Below are 24,067 nucleotides of genomic sequence, written 5' to 3'. Positions count from 1 at the left end.
TAAAAACTTGCAGGCGATTAGAGACAGTTGATCGACAACCAGTTTATTTTCTAATACTGCGCACGCCTACGTGCATAACACAATGCAATATCCGTATATATTTTTTTATTTCTTCTGCTTCTAATATTTTTAAGTATTTGGTATTATAACTTTGAACTTGTGAAGAAGAATAATGAGAACGCGTTTAATGAAAAAGTTTTAGTCTATGATTTATAACGAGAAAAGTTGTGATGTAAATTAATTAAAATGAGGTAAAGTATTTCTTTTATATTGTTAAAACGTACAATTCTAAATTTTTATGTTTTAAAATACATATAACTTATAGACTTTTGTATTTTTTACATATATCCGTCTGTTTATGGACGCATTAAGTCACCTTATTTTTTGTTTTGCACGTTCTTTCATTTTACATTGGATTCAAATAACACGCTATAAAATAACACTGATCGACAAAAAAAACTAGAAGAAGATTAATCATTCCATAGTTTTTTGGACGCTGAATACGAACCCAATTTACAAGCTGCTTCATCTCATATTGTATTATATTTCAACTAAAATATATGTATAGCTTTTAGTTATATATTTATTTAAATTTAAGGATTTTTTTAGTCGCTGAATATATTATATATACGAATCTGATGTTAAAATTCAAAATCATGAAAGACGTTTATATGTATAAATTTTTGCAATAATCCGAATATTTTTCAAGTTTAGATATTCACTATATTGAATCCATTTCGAATTTGTCAATTTTGACATCGAATTCATATTCAGCAGCCTAAAAATTCTTAAGATTAGATATACACATAATTGAAATTATTTAATTATAAATCATCAATGATCTAATTCACAACTTTTCCGTAACAGATCCCACGTTTAACCATGAATATTTTTTTAAAGTCTAAATAACACATATACTTAATTTTAATTCTAATAAAATTTCTCTAGAATGCCACATATCATAGTAATAATATAACAAAATACAAAAAGCAATCCTTTTTACAACTTTAATTTCTAAAATTTGTGAAGTGACAGAACAATTTAGAAAACGAATTAGCATTTAGCATCTGAAAAGTTTTTCAGATAAGAAAATGACTATACAATCTCGTTTTGGTGTTAAAAAAAAGTGACTTATTTTTATAACGTATACTTAATAATTTCACTCCTCTAGTGAATATACATGCGACTATATACCGTGACATAAGGAGGACCATCACATCTGTCGGGCGCGGTTATAACTCGAGTTATACGCGTGACGTAATCCCTAAGAACCCGAGTATACCCGAAGTTCTCAGGAACGTATACATACATGAAAATACGTGATATGGAGAGAATTTCCTGATGTTTACTTACAATAAATATTATTTTAATTTTTTAAAACTATAATACGTTCCTCAATATTTTGTGTGTCAAACATTATTTTTTTATATATAATTACTCGCTAAAATATGATCAAAGTACTAGTAGTAAATATAAAATTTAGTTTTACTTATTATTAAGACACCCTTTATAAGCAACTGGGTGAGTCAGTATGCACTACATAATTAATTGTGATAATTAAACAATTATGAACGTATGAAATAGTTCTAATGACTTCAGAAATTTTATTTGTCATAAGAAAAATGTTCTTTAATATTATATTTATTTATGTATATTACAAATATTTGATTTTGCACAATTATTTATGGCCTTTTATATTAATAATTCTACAGTAATAGCCTATCATTTGATAATAATTAATAATAAATTACTCCATATCAATTGAATATTTTATAAGTTAATTATAAATAAAGTATAGAAAATATATTCGTGAAGACCAAATTTGTAGAAAATCGTATATGTACATAAATTTATTCTTACTTATGATATGAAATTTATATAAAATTGATCGTTAAATATTGCCTGTTTAATTTGCTTTGATTTATTTATTTCTGAGTCACTCGGTATAACTGGAGAGCCAGTGCAGCGCGCGGTTAGTGCTGTTCGGTGGTGTCAATTATATAGGCGTGGACATATAGAATTCATAAAGAGTATTTGGAAGTAATTGAATATTATTTTTGTCGTGAAAAGTTTTCGCAAAGTAAAAAGTTAAGACGTCGCGCTTTTTTCAAAATGGCCATTAGAATCCGCCTTTCCTTTCTCATAACAGCATTGCTTTTCCTTTGTTGCGTCCAAGAAGGTATATTAAATCAGAAAAATATTTAAGTTTTATTTAATATTTTTAAATTAACCTTTAAATAACTTTTAAATATCGAAATCGTAAATATATTTTCTGTAAATGTATTTTTACAGAGATTTGCGTATAATTGCTATGAAAATTTTATTTCCCAAACATACTGATCCTAACCTCCATTTTACAGAAATAAGCGTATATTACATACTATTTAAGTTGAATATGTTTAAAATGTTGTGAATAACATATACTTACAATTGGGAATAGAAATGTTTTTAATTTTGTCGTATTCTTTTAGGCCTTTCGATCAAATGTTGGACGTGCAGATCAGACTCGGATCCGAAGTGCGCAGATCCATTTGATAATTCCACAGTACCTATTACAGATTGCAAGCAGGAACCTGACTTGGAGCACTTGCCAGGCGTAAGACCGACGATGTGCCGTAAAATTCGTCAAAAAGGTTGTTTACTTATAAGAGTATCATACAATTTCACGTACAACTAGTATACAAAAAACTACAAATTTGTTGAATACAGGTGTCATTTCGTTACATCTTGTATTTTACATAAATTTTCGTTTGCAGTTAATGGAGAATGGAGATATTTCCGTAACTGTGCTTACATGGGCGAGCCAGGGATTGCGGGCGATGAGCGATTTTGCTTAATGCGAACTGGAACGTATAATATATTTATGGAATATTGTACGTGCAATAGCAAAGATGGTTGTAACTCGGCATCCTACCAATATGTGAATTGGCTTCTCTTATTAATTGGCCTAATAACAACTGTTCGATATGTGTTCATCGTTTGAAAAAGTCTAGCCAAAGATTCTTGACAAATCTGATTCACTGGATAGTGTAGATTTCAGTAATTATCATTACAGTTCAAGATTCACTTGTACTTACTTAATATTCTTCTCATTTTACACATCGAATGTCAGGGAAGACGCATACACTATGCAATTAAATATATACATAGTAGTTTTACACAATGCAATTTTACAATTTTTATAATTTTTTACGCAACATTCAAGTGCCTTTTATATTTATCTTTAAATATCAACAATGGAAATTTTTTATATTTATAAGAAGGAATAACTTCCAGTAAGTCAGTAATTTACCTTGGCTTTTAAGCTACATTTTGTCAATAAATTACATATTTTATAGAAATATATTTTTACTGCTATATATACACACAACAAACGAATGTATTATATATTCGTACTATTTTCTCCATTTTTTAATATTATTATAGTACAAAATTATGAATCTCTTATTGAATGAGTCGATTATCATAATCCTAGATATTAAGAATAATACTGCTAAAACCGTCCAGATTAATTATACAATCAATCTAGTTTTAACGCGGCATTTTGCTATTTTTTTTATTTTTGTACATACTTTTTTAATAATATTTACATTTGTATCGCTGTATTAACATTACGAATTATGACTGGTTTATATATTTGTATCAGCGATGTATTTTATTTCTATAAAGCATGATATATTACTCAAAAGTTATTATAAAATTGTCAGACGATTACATGAAGTACAGAAAATAAAATGATATCTAAATTGAAAACCACATATCATCTTGATAAGTATAAAAATTGAAAAAGTTATTGAGCTTTTTTAGTTAGTTAGCTTTTTGTTTGTTATAAAAAACAATGAAATTGTGGATAATATAAGATGTATTTATAAATAAAATTTCTCTTTTACATACAATGCAGAAATAAATAAAAACATTACTTTAAATAAAATGTATGTGTACTTTTTGGTGTCAGCAGTTACAAACATACAAATATTTCTTAAAAAATAGCGTCAAAATATACATTATTAAAACATTATAGAAAATATAATTATTAATTGATATTACAATTTTGTAACTACCTCGAAAAATTTTAAACTATCTCTTTTTATGCCATTCTTTCTTATTTGAGCTGGTGTAATAACATGAAAATATTAATACTAATTATATATATATATATAATTAATATTTAATGTCTTCAAAACAATATAATGCAATTATCCTACGATGTTCTGCGATGTTTGTGGCATCTTTATTGACAAAATATTTTATACTAAGAAATATAAAAATATAATAATTGATAAAAAAAGATATTTCGATGTATCACAATTGGACAGTTTTTTGCTAATATCAACTCGAAATATTGGTCGTCACTTGTTCCTAGTTAGTGCCATAATAAAAATGAGCATTTAACGTACATAAAAAATTAGTTAAATTTATCATTATTAAAGATCATCATAAACGATACGCTTTTGAAAGCGACTTATATATGAGAGTATTCATTAAAAGCTATATTATATCTGTATCGAAATAAAATATCAATTAATACTAATTACATGACGAACTTATTCTCGTGATCTTATGAAATAAAATATGATATGTATTTGTTATAATTATCCATTTTAAATATACATATATGCCTAGTTTTTACTTTACGGACGGTTACATTAATCGGATTCGGATTAGAAAGATCGAGCTCTCTCCTTTGTAAAATCAAGGACGGTTAAAATTGGCAAAGGTTTAGTATATATACAGAATATATGCGATCGAAAATATATTATAACTAAATTAATTTAAAAATAATTTTCTTTTATGAACGTAATTTTCTTCTAAAATCAGCAGTAGAACGTAGACATCAGCGTGCGCAGTAAAAAAGATTCACGTAGACGTGTGCAGTCGTATACGTTTCTATGATATTCTTTGGAACAGCCTTATCGATCGATGTTTTAAATATGTACGGTGTACGCGCGTATAGTGGTCTCATTTTCGTTGTCTCTAGATATCTAATTGTAACAGGAAAGTACGTCGTACGTTCAATGACTGCGGTTTTCGTAATATTGAATAAGTTATCAACTCCTTGAGTGTCTTATTTTTATTCAAATGCCTGCCACTTCGTTATCTGTTGTCCCGGTTTCACCAAAGCTTGCTTCCATTGTTCACCGTAAGCTCCACCAACATCAGGTCCAATCACAAAATGACCCACAGGAGTTTTTTTACCTAAATAATATTGTACAATAATAAGAGTAGAGTACGATTATATATTAATGTTTTATAAAGAAATTTCAATTACTTACCCATTTTATTTTTCGAAACAAACTTTATAACGAAGCTCACGTCATTGAGCGCTCCTTTGTACGGATTGTCGGCGACAACTCTCGCCATCTCAGGTGAGAACTTCATGGATACCGTTGGTGTAAATCGATCACTTTTCCAGAAGTGTGTTATTCGACCGCTTTCGACAACCGACATCTTCAGATACATTTGTCCTTTCAAACCTTCATGCTCATGCATCGTCTGAAGCGAACATCTCAGACGGTTTAGAGACAATATCAATTGCCCGCCACTGTCTTCATCTTTCTCGCCCTTCGATAGACACAAAGACAATTCGACTTGGCCCTTTTTGTTCTCTTTCTGAAAGATCATATATATTAGATATATTGTGTATACTTTAATAATAAAATATTAAATTAAAGAATATAGCGGTATACATCATAAACAAAATTTCAATGTTTGTAGAAAATAAACGCGCTCCTATATTTTATTTACTAATACATATAAAATATTATACACAGATTATTTCCAAAGAATTATAAAAATGAAGGCAGAAAAGATACTAAATGTAACTTTAATGATCAAGATTTTATCGTGGAAAATAAGATTTATCTTCGAGAAAATCTCTTTGTTCAACGTATGCTTGCAGAATTACACACTAATTGTAAGTATGTATGATATTATGTTAACTAAAAGGTTAACTTTGCATGAATATCTCGCAAACAATTGTAATTCAATTGGCCTTCATTTGAAAATGGCATAATTATGGTTTTTGTGATCACAGTACAATTGTTACGAAGCTGTAAATACTTACTCTTTCCTCAGCACCCGAGATGCCACTGGCGATCGGTCGTAATGGTTTCCACAGATCTCCTGTAGATACGTCACTGGCATGTTTCGATTTCGGTGGTTTGCAAACGAAGTTCTTTGGATCAAGTGGAATTGTCGTCGCGCCAACAGTTCGTCTCTTGTCGTAAGCTCTTCTCTCCGTAGCTGTAGATTCTGCGAGCTTGTCGGAATTTTTACCAAAGAATTGGCTGAGGAGTTTATTCTTGGTAGATTCTTGATTGTCGGAAGAAGTACTTTGACCTTCCTTCTTCTTCCCACCTTTCTTCGGTGCTTCTTTAGTAGGCGACGTTTTCTCCGACTCTTTCTTTTCAGTTGCTATTAGAGGTTTGTCCTCAAGAATTGCGTAAAGAGTCGCGACGATAAATCTAGATCCATTAATTTCCTCTTCCACAACTTTTGATTTGCCAAACTTTTGCTTGGTTTCTTTGCGTAAGGGAAAAACGAATTCTTCGTTCCATTGTGGCCAGGATTCATTCCTCGAGGTGGTTTCAAATTTGTCCTTTCCAGGAATTAGCTTCACCTAAAAAAATTCGAATTGTCAGTTTTTTAAATATCTAATAGTAACAATTTTTCGACTCATGTATGATTTATTGCGTAAATTTTGAAATAAAAATATAAAAATTAGAGAATAAAATATTTTTTATGTCTGTTCTGTGCTACATTTTCTAAAGAATTCATTGAATTATAAAAAATATGCATTTTTGATTAATTTATATATTTTATTATTGAATTAATTGATATATTTCTAACGATAAAGAGAAAATTTATGCTTGAATTTTCCTTTAGTAATAATTAATGGAATCAAGATAGAAATATTTAATATCGTTACTCTCTGATAACAGATATTTCATTAACGATTCGTATGTACAGTACGTGTTCCTGAAATATGTTGAAGCATTGAATTGATTTTTGTTATATATAGATGTTTAGCATCTATGTCGTCCTGTTCGCGCGACAATGTCGGAGGAAGTTGTAAAGAACATTCTCTCTCACCAGTCAATAAGATACTACAGTCAATGTCGGACTTCTATAATACGTTACTCATATAGCATTACGTAATCATAGATAACATCCACAGGAGTGCTGCGAGCGTCTCTGACTTAATTGAGATTCGAGTACGGCGAAGCGTAGCGGAGCGCGATTTTACAGTTTACATAGAAGTGTTGGCATCGCTTGATATCTCCGACGTAAATTTATCGAATGTATAATAATTAGTTTATATTATCAGTGCAGACAAAATTAATATATATACAAAAAGATTTAAAAAAAGTAAAATTATTGTGTTAAATCTACGGATTTAAACGGATCTCTACCTTTAATTATAATCTACGTTGAACTTCAATTAATAAAGGAGACTCTGTGTAATTAATCAGTTATTTGTTATATGTTATTTGAATTGTTACGTTAATAAATTATTGATCTATAGAACTTAAAGCTGATTCGTTATTGATCTCTTTACTTTAAATAGATACATTCAGTAAATGTGAAATATATGAGTCGTTAATGAAACATATGCGTTTTTTGTTTGCTCAGATACGATTGATCCACATTCTCGTGTTTACTCTACCTTTACAACGTAGCTATTGACTCTGGTGAAGCCGAAGTTCTGTGGCAAGTGTCTGGCACCGAGAACTGTGACGTTAAGTGTCTTGTCGTTTGGTGAGTGCATGATCCTAATGCCGATTTCCGGCTCCAGATTCACCGTACGATCCAACGGCGTGGACACGGTCTTCAGGCTGTTGTCAATGAAGTTTCTGATCTTTGCCAGCGCCATATTCGCGCAATTGTCCCCTCGAAATTACGACTTCCCAATTACGGCTTATCGGCAAATGAGTGAACCGTTTAGATAACGGTTGATCACCACAGACTCGGCGGCGTTGTTCGCGAACGCTGCAAAATTCCATCGTGAGCTATAAGCACTATAAGCTAGCTGCACAAGCGCACGCTAAAGGTGTGCTATTAATACGCGCATATACATATATAATATGGCGTCATACTTGCTCGTGTTCATCCAGAAACATGATTTTCGAAACGACGCGAGGTTACTTGACGTGGCGACAAGATTTTCCACAGATATATTCGATAACGAGAATATCTTTTATTGTCATGGTTATCATTTTGAAGATAATAATGATGGTTATTAAATGATTGATACAATAATGCTGTTCACAATTACATCAATGCTTTATCAACTGCATTTATTATTAATGAATTATAGGACAAAAACTTAACAAAATAATAATAAATAAATAAGGTAAAGGACTCTTATTCTAAAACTTAACAAAATAATTTTTATTAAAAATTATTCTTTAAGATAAAATTATCTTATTTGGAATAAAAAATAAAAGAAAATCTCAATTATTTTTTGATACCCCGATTATATTTTACGCAATGTAACATTTGGTATTTTATAATAGACAGTAAATAGTTTTACACACAAATGCAAAACATTTATTATCAGGAATCATGTTGGCAAAATATTTATTATTAGAAGAGTGTTAAAATAATATTGTGCTCGATACTCTTGACTTTCGATCGTAAAATATGATCGTAAATTCTTGCGATCGTAAAATAGGATGCTTTTTCTCCTCATTGGTTAACACAATGCTTTTATCATTCACAACAGGTGATTATCAGCTGTTCTGAATCGGTAATGGTACGGCGGTCCGGCCCTTTTGCTTCCGGCGCAATAAAGCCGCGTATATGCAAGAGCAAGATGTTCCAGAAACGAAGAAACCAACTAACACGATTGAACTTTCTCTCTACGAGAAAGAAAAAAAGCTTCGTTCCGTCGTGACCACGCCGGTACCGTCGATCGATCCGGAGCGATCGCGCGACCCGCTATACAACAACCGCGGAATGCCGTGAGGAAAATCGCGTTTAACACCGAGACCCGATGGCACCGACCTCCATTATCACGTTATTAACTAAGGAGAATTGACGAGGTAAATAGGATAGAAACGCCTGGCATCTCCCACCTTCTTAATAGAGACTTTAATGCTCGGTGTCATCCGGAGTAGAACAAAACAAAGGCGGTAACGTTCGATCTTCTTACAATCTCTTAATATCATTTTGTCCATTGAAATAAATTTTTACATTAAGTATATTATTTTAATCTTATTATTTTATGCTTTTAAAACATATTTTTCGCGTTGAAAGAAAAAGAAAAAGTATTTTTATTTTCTAATAAATCGTTTGTTTGATCTACAACATTTTGATTAATTAATTGCTGAGCTGATCTATATTTTTTCCGCTATTATTAGAAACATCCGAAAATGATTCGTTATACTATACGCTATCTAATTTGACACGAGCGCGGTTTCGAATTACGAGAAGAATTACAATGCACCGACTCGAATGACATGTGTCAGGTAGCTTATTCCACGCGCGACAGTAATATTGAAGTCATTTGTAAACTAATGACGATTCGTGGAACTGCGCAACCCGCGCGAAACAAAACTTGCACGTACCATAATTGCGATTCGGAGCAAATTGCGGCCGCTTTTAGCAACGACCGAGATCACGAGCGTACAGGAAGAGGATCGTTGGTCGAACCGGGCGAACAGCAACCGTCTGGCAGCAGGTCTGTGACTGGTGAGGGATCCTCGGTGCGGTCTTGCCGTCGATGGCCGATGGTGTGTCAGACGCACGATGCCATGGTCACACCGAAAGCGATCGAACGCGTACGCGCACCATCACTTCTGCCGATCGCCAGGAGGAATTCACCGAGGGCTTTCACCGCACACGCCGTCGTCCGTAATCGTGTTCGCAGCGCAATCCACCGCGCATCGCGACGTCCCGAGAGCGTTCAGGCAGTCATCGGCAACGGGCAATGCGTTATGTGGGACCCCATGAATGGCTGCTCCGTAGGCGATTGCGCGCGTGCGATCGTTGTTGTAGCGTGACAGTTGTTGGAACGTCGGCTCCGTTTGCGCGCGACGCGCCGCCGTGGTATGTAGCTTGCTTTCGCGTGGGTTTCCTTTATAAGAGACCAGCGTAGCCGGTTTACAGTGGCGGATTGTTACGGGGTATCTTCAAATGGGCACCGGTCAGAGAGAAATTTATAAAAAAAAACTGATGATGCGCGCAAGAATGAGATGTATCCTCTCGCGTGTACTGTAACATGTACATAACAATTAAAAATATTTTTTACTTATTTTTTTATAGAAGGTATATTGCAAAGCTAAAAAAGATACGCCAAGTACATAAATGTATTCGAAAATATGCAATAAAAAAATTTAACAAAAGCTTTATTAATTTATTGAAAAATTAACTATTCAAAAATAAATATGAGATCAATACGATTAGTCAAGTATACCATTACGAAAATGACTTTGAAAACCATATGAAAATTTATTCAAAATTTATACATATAATTGTTATATAATTGTTAATATTACTCTGTTTATATAACATATTTAATGTATAATTAAATCTCTCATGATTACGTCAGACAGTTAATTTGTAAGTAAAAATCGATTTCAGCTTTCAAATCTTTGTATAAAGGAAGCTTGGATGGAGGGGAGGGGTTGCAAAGTTTGTAACTACGGTACTATTGTAAAAGTAGCCGTTGTCGTTAAAGTAGGGGATTTACTTGTACTCGCTATCGTACGCCGTCTCTAGGTTGTAGAGTTGTGGTTGTGGAGTGACGCCTGTTGCGCTCACAAGGTCGCACATTCACATTTACACGTTGATGTACATGTGCAGGTATGTGAATGTGCAGGTACCTGAATGTGCACGAATCTCTGTGTGAGTAAACACTACCACATGAACAAGAGTTCGAGGGTGTACGAAAGCAGGACCGTAAATAGCCGTAAATTCTCCTTATCCAAGATAGGAAAAATATATAATGTATATATATAAAAAGATAAAAATATATATATATCTATATATAATAAAGAATATTTTTGCGATAAAAGATTTTCAGTATTAGAGTTCTAAAATTCTAATAACATGACATACCTTTTAATAAAAAGTAAAAAATTTATAGAATGTCAGAATTTAGATAACATATCTGGACAATATATCACGGTAATAACCAAACAAAAAGATTACTATAAATTGATGATGAAGAACTGATACATCGAAGCGACAATTTATGCGACTTAAAACGTGCATAAGAATGATAACATGAAACGACGAATTGCAGAAGATACTACGTAACATAAATTTATATATCTTGATGCGTAGAAGAAACTAATTATTATGTCACACGATGATCTTGTGCAGGTAGCTTGAAAGAATGCGGTAGAGAATATTGTGATGCATAAAAAATGAATCGCGGCAGCTGCATTAGAATACGATGCGTCCACTGTGTTGCTATTAAAAACATTCTGCAAAGCAAATCATAAATTATTTAAATGTACAATCTATTTTGTGATTATTTTTAAATGTTTATGTTAAGACTTATCGCAGTTCGATCTTTGGACCTCTTATTTCAATATGAAAGATAATATTGTAGAAATATAAAGCTTCTGCAATGTTTCACAATTTTTCTAATTTATATTTCTCTTCTTTACATAATGAGGGCTTGCGATAGACAATAGACTTTTGCAGGAACGAATACATTTGCGTTCGTGGTTACGTTATTTCAAATGCAACAGTATTTAAATACGTATTCCGGACGATGCTCTGCGCGTATCTGATTGTGTTGATCGCACGTGATGATATGCAAGGATGCCTCTGTCAGATATGACGCGGCCTTCAAAGTTAAGTAATGTTTGTAACCGTGATTATATTAAACACGAACTACATCTATTGGAAGGGAATTCAATTTGTCATGCTATCGATATATTGTTTCTTCAAAAATGTAAACTATTTTGCACACGTTCGGATAATTTATGATCCAAAAAGATAAATTCTACAAAACATTAATTATAAATAAGTAGAAATGAAGAATAACGGTTACCTAGTGTGAATAATTCAAGTTACTTGTAAGGTGACAGAAACTGATATTTTCTACGGAAGACAAGTAGCAGAGACGAAAGGGTTAAAAGTAACTGCTTGCACCCTACGGTAGATGGCAATAATAATGGCGTTCAACCCCACCTTTTGGTCAAACAACATCTACGGTTAACGAACAGCTGTTCAGCACCGCCATGGCGCACGCGACGTCGCGACGTCAAAAACACTTCGAGCAATTTCGATTTATTCATGCCGAAAAAATCTTTCCGCGTCGCGACACGATTTACCTGGTGATAAACTTTCGATCGTAGACCGGTATTTCGCGATAGTGTTTCGGGCTGTGCCAATCGTATATTTGCGAGTGACATGGGTGACGTTTCAGAAATATCAAGTGTAAATTTTGATCTTAACAGGTAGGGGGATTTGTTTTTTTATTTATTTCTTAATGTCTTTGTATTTTGGATAATTATTTAGAAGTAGGCGTTGTGCATAATTTTGAATGAGATTACGTAATGGAAAGAGTGAAACATAATCGGCAAATCAGACAATAATGTCACACACAAAAATACAATAATATAAGAAAAAATATTAAGTAGACTTTAAAAAATTTTCGTGAATAAATTTTCAATATTTTTTATGTGGATGTGATGTATTTTTGGTTACATTTATTGCATAACGTTATTTAAATAATAGGACACATTAGATTACTCTTAAAAGGAAGTAATTTATATTTGATGAAATATATTTTAAATTTTTTAATTGTTTCATTATAAGAATATTATTTTAAAAAGTAAGAAAAGACTATTTATGTATCAATATATTATTTTATTTTAAATGTATATAAATTATATATATGTTCTTTACACAATTAAATATTTTTTTCTCAAATTATCAAGATACCTTGTACCAAAGTTGTTATAAAACACTTAACACCTTGATCGTAAGATGGCACCACGTATATTTCAATTTGGCAAAATGCGGAATAAATTAATTTTTGTTCTACAAATTATATATTGCTCCACAATCTGTATTCAAGTCCGATGATTATTGTTATATTGATTTATTCTAGCTATTAGCTATATTTTTAAAAAAGAATAATGTGTATATTCCAGATAACAAAAAATTCAAAATCGAAACATAAAACGTCTTAAAGACGTGTTTCTTTCAAACATCTTAAGATGTCTTTTTAAAAATGTTGTCATTAAAACGTCTTTTAGGCGTCTTTCGGATATGTTGTGTCTCGTTTTCGGACATGTATGTTGTCTGGGATTATTAAAATTATTTGTTCTAAAAAATTTGTTAAAGAAATTAACGCATAGATGATTTAAAACAGAAAGAAAATTCTAAATCACGTGTATTTATATGAATATTTACATATTTTTGACATGCTCACGTGCTTGTAATATTTACGTAACACGTAGGAATATATTTTCCGAGTGTTAAAATGAAATTCAGAATGTATGGGCAAATTTTTCCGTACTACTATGTGTCACGTTTTTCTTCCTTAGTTATAAAATAATTTTAAATGATTTATTTCAAGATGCTAATACAATTTGCGTACGTATGACAAAGAGCAATAGGGATATAATCCTTTTTTCACAGAGGAGAGGCAACACATACGATCCGGAAAATCATACACTCTGTTTTCAGTTACACGTGTTCTTATTCAAGTCACGTTCCGACGACAAGGGTAATAGCCTCGAACTTTGTCTTCGTCGGATCAGCTTAACTTCCGGTAGTAAAATTTCACGAAATTCTAGTGCGGTCTCGGCGAAATATGTTTTCTGTGGTTCCTGGCATTTTTCAGCTTGATCGATCACTGTCACGTTGTTGTACGTAGGAAGCTGGAGATATAGCGGACGTTTTTATGAGTTTCCTGGAACATGAACGTTACATCACACCAATTAATTCACATTACAATAGCATACACACGCAGTTTTACAAAATTAAATTAATTTAAAAAATAATTTATAATTATATAGCTAATTATAAATTATTTGTAATTAAATAAATTAAAAATAAAGAATAATTTATAATTATAATTAATTTTAATTTAACAGAATAAAAGGAATAATTATTTTTGTTAATGTAACCGTGAAACATTCGCCAATGTTTATTTGCATCTTTTTTTTAAATGAATGTGTACGTTCCAATTATCTGTATCCACCCCTGCAGAGTTATCTGATGTTCAATATACGGTACCACGTCGACCCAGTAAGAAAAAAACCGATATGGCGAAATCACATTATGCGCTAGTAATCCGCGCTGCATTACGATGAATGCTGCACGTGTCTGCGGCTTTTCCACGTCATGAGATTCATGAATGCAAATATTCTGCGAATAAAGAGTCACGCGCGCTCTTTACATCATTCACCTTTCTCATTTTTGTTCAGCGTCTCCTTCCACCCCGCCCTCTTCCATCCCTTTGTTCTTCCTTACGTTATTTCCCCCTTGCTTTTCACACCATAACGGATTGAACTTCAACTTTAGACGCGTATCCCAATACGCGCCGCCCATTTTCACGTTTATGATTTAATGAACGCAACTCCGCACCTTCCATCGACAGTAGTCCACGCTTCTTCCCTCGATAAATCTTCGGCGTACGCCTTATTATAAACTCTTTTACGTGGCGCAATTTAAAAGTACGGCTCACAACTTCGTCTCGCGAAGCTTCGTATTAAGCTTCCACTTTAAAAGCGGCAGCCGGTAGAAGTATCGCCGAAGTTTAGCTAATCGTTTCTCACCGCGGACGCTGATAAATTATTCAATTATAACGTCCATCGCCACCGATCAAACAGTTTTGAAATATAGGAGACAGAGAGTTGAGAGAGAGAGAGAGAGAGAGAGAGAGAGAGAGAGAGAGAGAGAGAGAGAAGTGCAGTACATTTCTTGACTTTTCGAACATTTCTCGTGATATCGAATTAGTATCGCGTCGGCATGGCAGTGCGGAGATTAAAGTCAGATTTCGAAGTACTTGGTAATTCCCTGTACGTATTTCTCGCACGTAGTCGCTGCTTGATATATTTAACCTCCCTTTGACCCTGCGCACCCTTTTAAGTGCATCATTACGTATTCTCTTTTGTAACGCCGGGCTTTATGCAGACCACATTCGCGGCACCTTCCTATTCTTGATCATATCGCATATTAACTGGGCAAGGTGATAATTTTATCCCTTATTGTAAATGTTTGCTATTGAATGTAAATAAATACATATATAGCTGATCAATATATTTATTACGTTATTCTTTATTAAAAATGATCAAATTTCTATTATACCGTAAAAAAAAATAAACCCACATAAGTATAGTGGGGGCTGAAGATAGTTAAGCCTTCAAGGTGATCAAATTGCTTTTTATTGATACAATAATTAACCATTGGTATTTATAAGAAGATTTGTAGCAAATAAAATAATTGCCGAAATAAATTATCCACGTATAATAATTTCTTTAGCTTTGTTAATCTATAATAACGAATTACTATTGAATTTCACATCATATTTGTCTTGTTTTAGTGTTATCTACATTATCATATGTACAACCTCGCTAATAGAAATGCACAATGGATCCCTTTGGTCTAAGGAAAGTTTTGGAATCAAGCAAATCTAAAGGATAGTACATATGCACGCTTTAATTGAAATCTGTTTACTACATGGGTTTCAACGCGATTCTATTAATATCGCTTCTGTTAATATCGCTTTTCTCGGCGTATTCACCTTGCTGCTGTATGACACTTTGTCCCAGTTTCTCAACACGACGACAGAGAAAGAGGTAGGAAGTTTCTGGATGTTAGTAATGAATATATGAATGTCTAAGCGTGTCGCCGTTTATCACTCGGGAATTGTACGTACATGTATCGTTTGAATATTACGCATATTAAAATTTTACGTCTTTAATACTAGCAATATATTTAACTAGTGCAAATGTATATACATGTTTTATGTTACTGTTCTCATTAAAAAAAATTCTCAAGTAATTTTTTAATTTTCTTCTACGATTTGAATATATATATGCGCATACACACACACACACACACACACACACACACATATAGAGCACACTTAACTGATTAATGTCCATTTCCACCAAGGTGGATTAAGTTTAATCTTGATCTTCAACTTATTCTTCATCTTTTTTTGTTGCAAGAATTAGAAAAGGATGAAGAATAAGTTTACTCGAGATTAAAGTTAATCTACATTATATTTAGAGACAGAAATAAATGTACAATACAAGAAATTTATGATTAAGAACTAAGAAGACAATTAACGAAAACAGTTTTTTAATATTAAAATAATATAACAAATATCAAGTAATACAAATAAAACAGACTTCTAATGCTTGAAGCAAAAGAGGCTATGGGAGTCAGACTCGGTAAGAAGTGCGTAGATTAAATTTTTTATAAGTTACATTTACTGAGTAAATTAAATAGTTAAAAACTTTATAATACTTTACACGGTTTGGCTCCGACATTTCAGCCATCTTTAGCGATAAAAGAACAAAGATTAAGAAGTTGAAAGCTGTTGTGTTAAATTTTGCGAAGCGAATAAAGATAGTCAATAGATTAAAATGAATTGCGTTGTTCAACCACTTATAAGACTGGAAGACACTTATAAGATGAAAATATGTCCATTAAATACTAAAAGCAGATGTTACCAGCAGCGATAAGAATCAGTAAGAATCTTCGAACATCAGAGCCACATCAGAACACGTTCATACATTCATTAATTACAAAGCATATAGGATGCATAATTATGTTGAGATGGATGAGATACAAGTTTTGGATGCCAAAGTTATCTCAGCAAAAAATTGTTATCGAAAATAGTATAAAAAGACAACGTAACAATAATTTAAAGATAGACACGATCTCGATAATATATATTCCTCAATTATTAATAACATTTAAATATTATTCCAATAAAGAATGTTTTCTATTATCGTTGTAACTTATACTCTTATTGTAATCCGTTGACAACAATGTTTTAACATTATTCTGCTTAAACTCGGATCTGAAGAATTTACCTATTGTTTTCTATATAATTTTATAAATTTGGCGTTACTCTGCTTACTTGAATTAACATCTTTTCGTACGCTTATTATTCTGATTTTCTATGCTGGTTCGCTCTTTTATGTATTGTGTGGATTGCTGTTGCTCGGGGTGTCTTACTGTTTAAATTATAATCCTTTGTTTCACCGTTACATGCGTCGTCACTGGTAACATCTGCTTTTAGTATATGATGAACACGTTTCCATCTAGTCTTGCAACTGGTTGGACAACACATCTGTTGTAATCTCTCTACTATATTTATTATAATTAAATATATATATATATATTACTCCGTTTTAAAAGCGACATTACTTAAAAATGAAAAATTAAATTTACAAAAGAAGAAAAAGTTTTCTACTTGATAGAAAATTATTCATTAATCAATATTAGCAAAAAGAATATATTCCTAATCTAATCACAAATGTTATTTTGTTATTTTTGTTTTACAATCCTTAAAAAAATCACTCTTTGTCAGTTGAAAAATTTTAAAGTTAAGTTAGTTCACTTTTGATGACTCATAAGGTAATATTTGTTTATTTAATTCATTTGTGGTAATAACTCGAATTATACATATATATATACACACATAATTAGTCTGATTTCTAATAAAAATAATTATAATTTAAGAGTTAAGAATTTAGATATTATTACGTCCTTCTATACACGCTGAACGTTATACCGAATGAAATATCCCAAAATCGCAATTGTGCAAATCGCAAACGAACATTGCGTATTATAAATGAATACTCACACAACAGACGTCTGTCCATCAAATCTGTAATCGTGGCATCATCAATTGTCCGTATTCCTATATAGACAGAGATTTCATTTATCGAGAAAGTTTAAATCAAACCGCCATTACTCACGATGCGGCAACTGTGATGGAGCATTTCGATTCACCAGAAGGCAATTGAAATTCGTTTCGTCACTGGCTTTTACGAGTCGTCTTTTTTTGCGATTTTGCAATTTATAGTAGGTATTTCAAGATTCTGAATCGGCACAATTTGGCGGTACGCGGAAAAATACAATTCGTTTCGTACGTGGCGGAGCTTTTTAGATCCTCTCTTTTTAATTTTTTATCTATCCTGCAGCAGACTCGACGAATGTAAATTTCTGTCGATTACGATTGGCGCGCACAAAAATCTATTTCATGAAATACGTTCGTAGTTTGTCAATCATGCAAAACAGACTGCTTTAAAAAATCGGAACGTAAATAATTACTCGCCTCGCAGTCGATCGTGTATATAATTTACGATACCTATAGCGTAAAATCATTTAATTTATCATCGCAGAAAAAATATATATAATTCTTGCCGTTTTGTTGGAAGTACTAAATTGCCATGAATTTCGACACTTCGCGCAACTCGAATCCCCAAAACTTGCAGATAAAACGGATTAGTACCGACCGTAGCCCCCGAACGAAGGGGATGTAAATCGATTTCGTCGTGCCCTTAAATTCTATTAGCGCCAACTTCGATTGCATTCTTCAAATGGAAATAGGGAACGAGATTTTCGCGACGGAGAAGTGATTTCGACAAAGCAAAGTCGCGCCGGGCGTGTGATTAGATTTTACACTCTCGCTTTACCTTTACGAATGCCGTTGTCTTCGTTGTGTCCTTTAAACGAAGCTCTATACCGGAACGGTGCGGAGCGATATCGGAAAATAAATTTTGCGTAATCGTGTTTCGACTATGGAGGGCACTGTGGCTATTAAACGCAGGAAATTCTTGTCCTGCTCTGGCAGAGAACTAACAGGACCATTTCCCTTTCCAGTTTAAACTGCCATTTGTGAAACCGTCTGCCGCGGCGAACGAGTGTCCCGGTTCCTGTTCTATCGTTGATGATTTATTCAATCGCGCGCTTGTCGATATTTATCGTTCAGCAACCGTTCCGAGGGGACCAGACACTCTCGACGAGATAAATCATATTATCGTAGACAAGTATAGTGTCCAGTACGTGGCAATCTGCGTCGATGCCAAAATCTGCGGTCGTACCAGCATGGAAATCGTATTAGATTGATTCCACGTTGCTTAATGATGATCCGCTTTTACAAGTGTCAATGATCTTTTTTCATCGTCGTTGTATGGAGACAAGCATTACGTTTATTTTCTCTCGCAATGTAGAGACCGTAATGCTCCTTTTATAACTTTTTAAAAGTCATGCCTTTTCTATACAGCACAAAAAATAAGAGACGAATAAGGAATTATAAGATTTTGCATTTTCATGTCTTTCTCGTAAAAGTATCCCCGTGCACTGTCTCGTTAAATGTCTACGTCTTATTTTCCGTATGCCCCTTTAAATTTTCGGCAAGATCGACCTCGGTTACCGCGGCGAGATGTAACATGCAAATGTGATGAGATGTTGCAACGTAGACGTTGTCTAGAACGACACTTCATCGTAGGGTTAATGTAGAGTTGGCGAGTTTCTCCTCGGAAACTTTGGATCCGACAGCCTCCAGCATCATCGTACGAAAACGTTTCGCCTCGCAAATTCTCCGAGGATGCGCTCTGGGGGGGAAGTCCCAGATAGGAAACAAATCCTATCCGGACGGAATGGCCGTTCAGGGGAGTTGCTGCAACGATTGAATGCACGCCACGCTCGATTATTTAAACGCGCGCCCGAGATTTCTCGGGTGTGAGGCGGGGGTGCGGCACGGAAGATCGACGGAAGCACCCCCTCGGCGTGGTGCGAGACGGCGGATATATAGCGCGACAAGGAAAAGGAGCCGTGTGTCGGCTGACGCCGCTTCGTGGAGAGCGATATCGATTTCGACCTGTCGAGCGTGAGCGATTTAAACTCAGAAGACGAAGGAGATAACGTAAGTCTCCGTCTCTCCGTCCCTATTCCTCTCTCGTGCTTGTCCGTGCACCGCGAAGTTGATCGGATTCGAGCGCCGAGGAGTATTTCTATATGATTTACTCCCTCGACTGCTGCATCCTCAATGACAACGCAGCAACGATACTATTTATATTGTCATAATAGGATTATCTTTTTTTTCTCTGCTAGTTCGATTTAACGCAACGATATCGAAGAAGTAAAATATTTGTCGATTACTATCACAAGGATTTAGCACGGTATTCATAATCCGTTATCGTATCTTGAGACTGTCTTGAATAATGTCTTAGATGCGAATGCGGCTATCTGATTAGTCTGATAACATTATACATTTTCAAATGCAAATCTGTGTAACCTATTAACTAACCACAAAAATTTTATAAAGAGAGTGCTATGAAATCGCAATCCGATTTTTCAACTGGTGCCGGTGTGTCGCGGCGTACTGGTATACCACAAAGAGTCTCCAAGTGTGTCGTAAACATTTTAGAGAAAATAAAAAAGCAAACAGAAGAAAGTAACAAAATGAGTGAGACGAAGTAAAATTACTTTTTAAATTGTGAAAATTATCTAAATTATATTCTTTATTTACTGATATCGATCAAAGCGATATCGTCATTATAATAAATAAATATATAAAAGGAAGTAATAAAATCTTTTAAAACGATATAAAATAAAAAATTAAAACTTCAGAACTTTACATTTTTTATAATATATTTTAGAATATTCTGAATGTTGTGTAGATACGTATCTGATCGAAGATCTATGTTGAGTGCTGAAGTTTGTGTATCTAACAATGTATGCCAATAATTTAGCTCCGTATTTAATGTGCAGTGAATTGGAAAAAGTAGAAAAAACTGTACAACATGTCAATATATTTTATTACTTTTCTGGTATTAATTATATTCTGTGTATTAATTATTTTAGCAGCAATTTATTTTTTTCCCGCATTTCGCTAAAATAATATTATATAAAAATATGTATTTTTTTATCATTATCCGGTTACATCCCGGAGTCTCAGAAGAGGATACGCGCGCTAAATTTACATTTCCGAAAATATTATTCCACGGTTATTCGCGTGCTAGATAGAACGTCGAGACTGCACCCAGCCGATGCGGCTACTTTGCGGGGCCGAATATCGATTTCGTATTGCAGCAGCAGATATCGAAAATATTGTCGTTTGTATGTAGCCGAAGAAGCGAGCGGGCGCGATTTAGGATTCCAGATAAATAGTTACGACCGTCCCCACTCACGTAGTCCCTATGCGGACCCTGTTTCGAAACATTTTACGCGAAAATTCAGGGGCTTATGCTTGCTGTCGGCAGGTGTTGTCCCTTGGAGAGCGGTATCGATTCTGCGCCGTTGAGCATGAGCGATTTAAGCTTCGAAAACAGTGGGGCTTATAAAGCCACCGTATCACGGAATCAGCCCGCACCAGAAACGGTTAAAACCCTTGTCTTTCCTTCTCCCTTCCGAGTTTTCGCTTATCTAAACACTTTATATAAGGTTCGGTTTTTCATTATCTAGTTAACTTGTAGTTAAGCTTAACCTGATGTTTCACTCCATGATACACTTCATCCATGACGTGAAAGCCCATTGAATAAAACATCAGGTTAAGTCTAACCACAAGTTAACCAGATAATGAAAAATCGGGCCCAGTTCCATAACTCGCGGTTAACTTTTAACTGAGGTTCAATTTATTCCTCATCTCTTTCCAATTCTAGAATTCTAAGCGATAGTATAGTTTCGATACTGATATAAATAAAATCATAACTGTGCATAAATAATGACAATTTGTATATAAGATCAATTGATTTAGATCGGCATCTCTAAGTCCTTTCTGGGAAAACTTTGAGTTAGTTTCAAGGTGTTAATATTTGACTCGTGTCTACGGTTAGGGACGTCATTATAACGCCGCAGTGTCTCTAATCAGCAGTGGCGATCTTTCGACATCTACAGAAGCCATGTCACGTAAATGTAGGCTATCGGAGTTGTAGGTCACTATGTAGTATGATTATATAATCGTGGCCTAATTATGTGCATTATAAATGACACGTTAGCGACGATAGAATCACATTTTTAACTAAATCGAATTAATAATTTTATCAGAGAGAGAGAGAGAGAGAGAGAGAGAGAGAGAGAAAAATTTTGTTATTAAAATAAAAATAAAAATCACTCATCGCGAAATTGAAAATTTTTTTAAAATATAAGTGAATATTTTTTAAAATAACTACCGACTATTTTTTCCTCGGCTAATTCCAGGTTATCTGTTACATCTTTCTTGGCTAACCGCGAGGTCGTCCACGACCCGAATTGCGCTACACTCGCTACAGGAATGAAAATATTTTCATACCGCGGCGGTATAATGCCTGCAATTCCTTATAAAATACAACGATGCATCAGTTTTATAACCGTGTTAAGGATTTAACTCAGCCAAGAGAATGTTACAAGCGTGCGTTAATGGACGTGATTGCCAATAATGACTTCCTAGTGTTTTTGCAAGTCGGGTACCGTGGCCGGAAGCCAGTTTCGCGGACAATACATCCCGACGATATCCATCGAGATTTCTCTCCGACAACGTCGCCTTTAAAACGGTATATTAGGCCGAGGGTTATAAATCAGACTGGCGAGATGGTGGCGGCGCGGTGGTGTCGGTTGGTGGTTGTGATAGTGCTTAGTAAGTAAGACAGTATGCCGTGCCCCGCGTTGTACGTGTAACATTAGACGTGCCTATGATACAGGACGTATCAGAAACGTGCATTTTCTGTTAGACATAAATTCTTTAAGGAATTTGTAAAACCAAATTCTAATAAATATTTTAATTCGATGTCACTTGGACGGAATCATGACACTGTAAACGTACAAAATCAACAGTGTAAGATTATCTCTGATATATAATTTTTACATATATAATTTTGCAATGGCGTTTTTTATTTATTTAAATTAAATAAGATCAAAAGTTAATAATCCTGCCGCGGAAGTTTCCTAATGGGAAATCAGTTAGAGAGGCATCGTCGTATTTAATCACTAGATTGCGCACGATTTCTGATTCATCCTGTACGTATACGCGTGCAACGTATATATAGTAGAATAGCTGGCAGGTTGAAGTCACGAGATTCCCCGGGTAGCCTGCTGCTACAATATTGCTCTTCCCTGGCGTCAGGCCAACTTTTGTCTTTAGTGAGAGAAGGAAGAGAGCGAGGAGAAGAAGTGCGTGGAAAGGAGATAGTCGGAGTCCGAATAAGAAAGGGAAGTAGGTGAATGCCTATCATGTGAATAAGCTCTACGGTAATACGTGAGCGTTCTTTTAATCTGTGTGCCTTTTCCCATTCCTCTATTGCCCTTTTTACCTTTCATCTTTTCTCCCCCTCCCACATTCTTATCTTTTTTTTCATCATTATGCGTTCTTTTTTTCCCGTCGATACTGCGTTAAACGGTGTCTTATCCTGCCTCAGCGAGCGTGGCCGCTATTCAATCTTCGTCTGTCAATCGCCGGATTTAACCACGGCCTCGAAAGGTATCAACGAGGATGACGGTGATAAAGGGAAAGATTATAGAACGGATACGTTATCCTCTCTCGCGAAGAGATTAGATTTGAACGGAGGTTCGTTTTAAAGAATCTGTGGGATCTTATCAAATCGCTCGTAACAGTAGTATTTCACGAAGGGGTGCTTCATAAATAAATGAAATATAATATTTATATTACTTGTTCAAAATTGTACATCGTGAACTAATATAGAAACGATTAATTATGAGAATTGATTCCCGGTGATATAAGTTAGTTTTTACCATACAGCTTATAATTTTAAAAACAAAAGATGTCACAGACAGCTTAACAATGGGTAGTTTCTAAGTTATGAAAAGTTATTAAAAGTGTAAAACTCTTGTGCTTACAGAATATCTTTGATACACCATAATTCAAAAACTATTCCTTTATTGAGCCTTGTGTCCAACATCTAAATTATATATATATGTAAAAATCGACTTATTTCATCAAGTTCTAATTTTTCACAATTACTAAACTTCGTACTAATTATTATGATATATATCGATAATTGAATCCCAGAAAAATTATAATAATTAGTTTTCACATATTTGTAATGTAGAGCTTCTAGTGTAGTGGACAAACGTGATAATTATAAACACTGTCTTTTTTATTATCTAACCGAGATATATAATCACATTATAGAAT

General features: G+C 33.9%; 2 protein-coding genes across 2 annotated transcripts; one reads left to right on the top strand and one right to left on the bottom strand.

The window, feature by feature from the left end:
• The first annotated feature begins 1,987 nt into the window (after positions 1-1,987).
• Positions 1,988-3,192, top strand: crok (crooked). Its single transcript, XM_018541870.1, has 3 exons — positions 1,988-2,179; positions 2,472-2,633; positions 2,757-3,192. The coding sequence occupies exons 1-3, from the start codon at positions 2,113-2,115 to the stop codon at positions 2,981-2,983; spliced, it is 456 nt and encodes a 151-aa protein (XP_018397372.1). The 5' UTR covers positions 1,988-2,112; the 3' UTR covers positions 2,984-3,192.
• Positions 3,193-4,554: 1,362 nt separating this feature from the next.
• Positions 4,555-9,622, bottom strand: LOC108775429 (uncharacterized). Its single transcript, XM_018541791.1, has 5 exons — positions 9,570-9,622; positions 7,667-7,989; positions 6,065-6,619; positions 5,274-5,610; positions 4,555-5,196 (listed from the first exon to the last, which is right to left on the bottom strand). Exons 2-5 carry the CDS (start codon positions 7,871-7,873, stop codon positions 5,072-5,074), a joined length of 1,224 nt encoding a protein of 407 aa, XP_018397293.1. The 5' UTR covers positions 7,874-7,989; positions 9,570-9,622; the 3' UTR covers positions 4,555-5,071.
• Positions 9,623-24,067: the final 14,445 nt, after the last annotated feature.

Source organism: Cyphomyrmex costatus, unplaced genomic scaffold, assembly GCF_001594065.2.
Source record: "Cyphomyrmex costatus isolate MS0001 unplaced genomic scaffold, Ccosl1.0 scaffold30, whole genome shotgun sequence".
Lineage (NCBI taxonomy): Eukaryota > Metazoa > Arthropoda > Insecta > Hymenoptera > Formicidae > Cyphomyrmex > Cyphomyrmex costatus.
The sequence above is the reverse complement of the archived record's forward strand: the minus strand, read 5'-3'. Positions and strand labels throughout refer to the sequence as shown.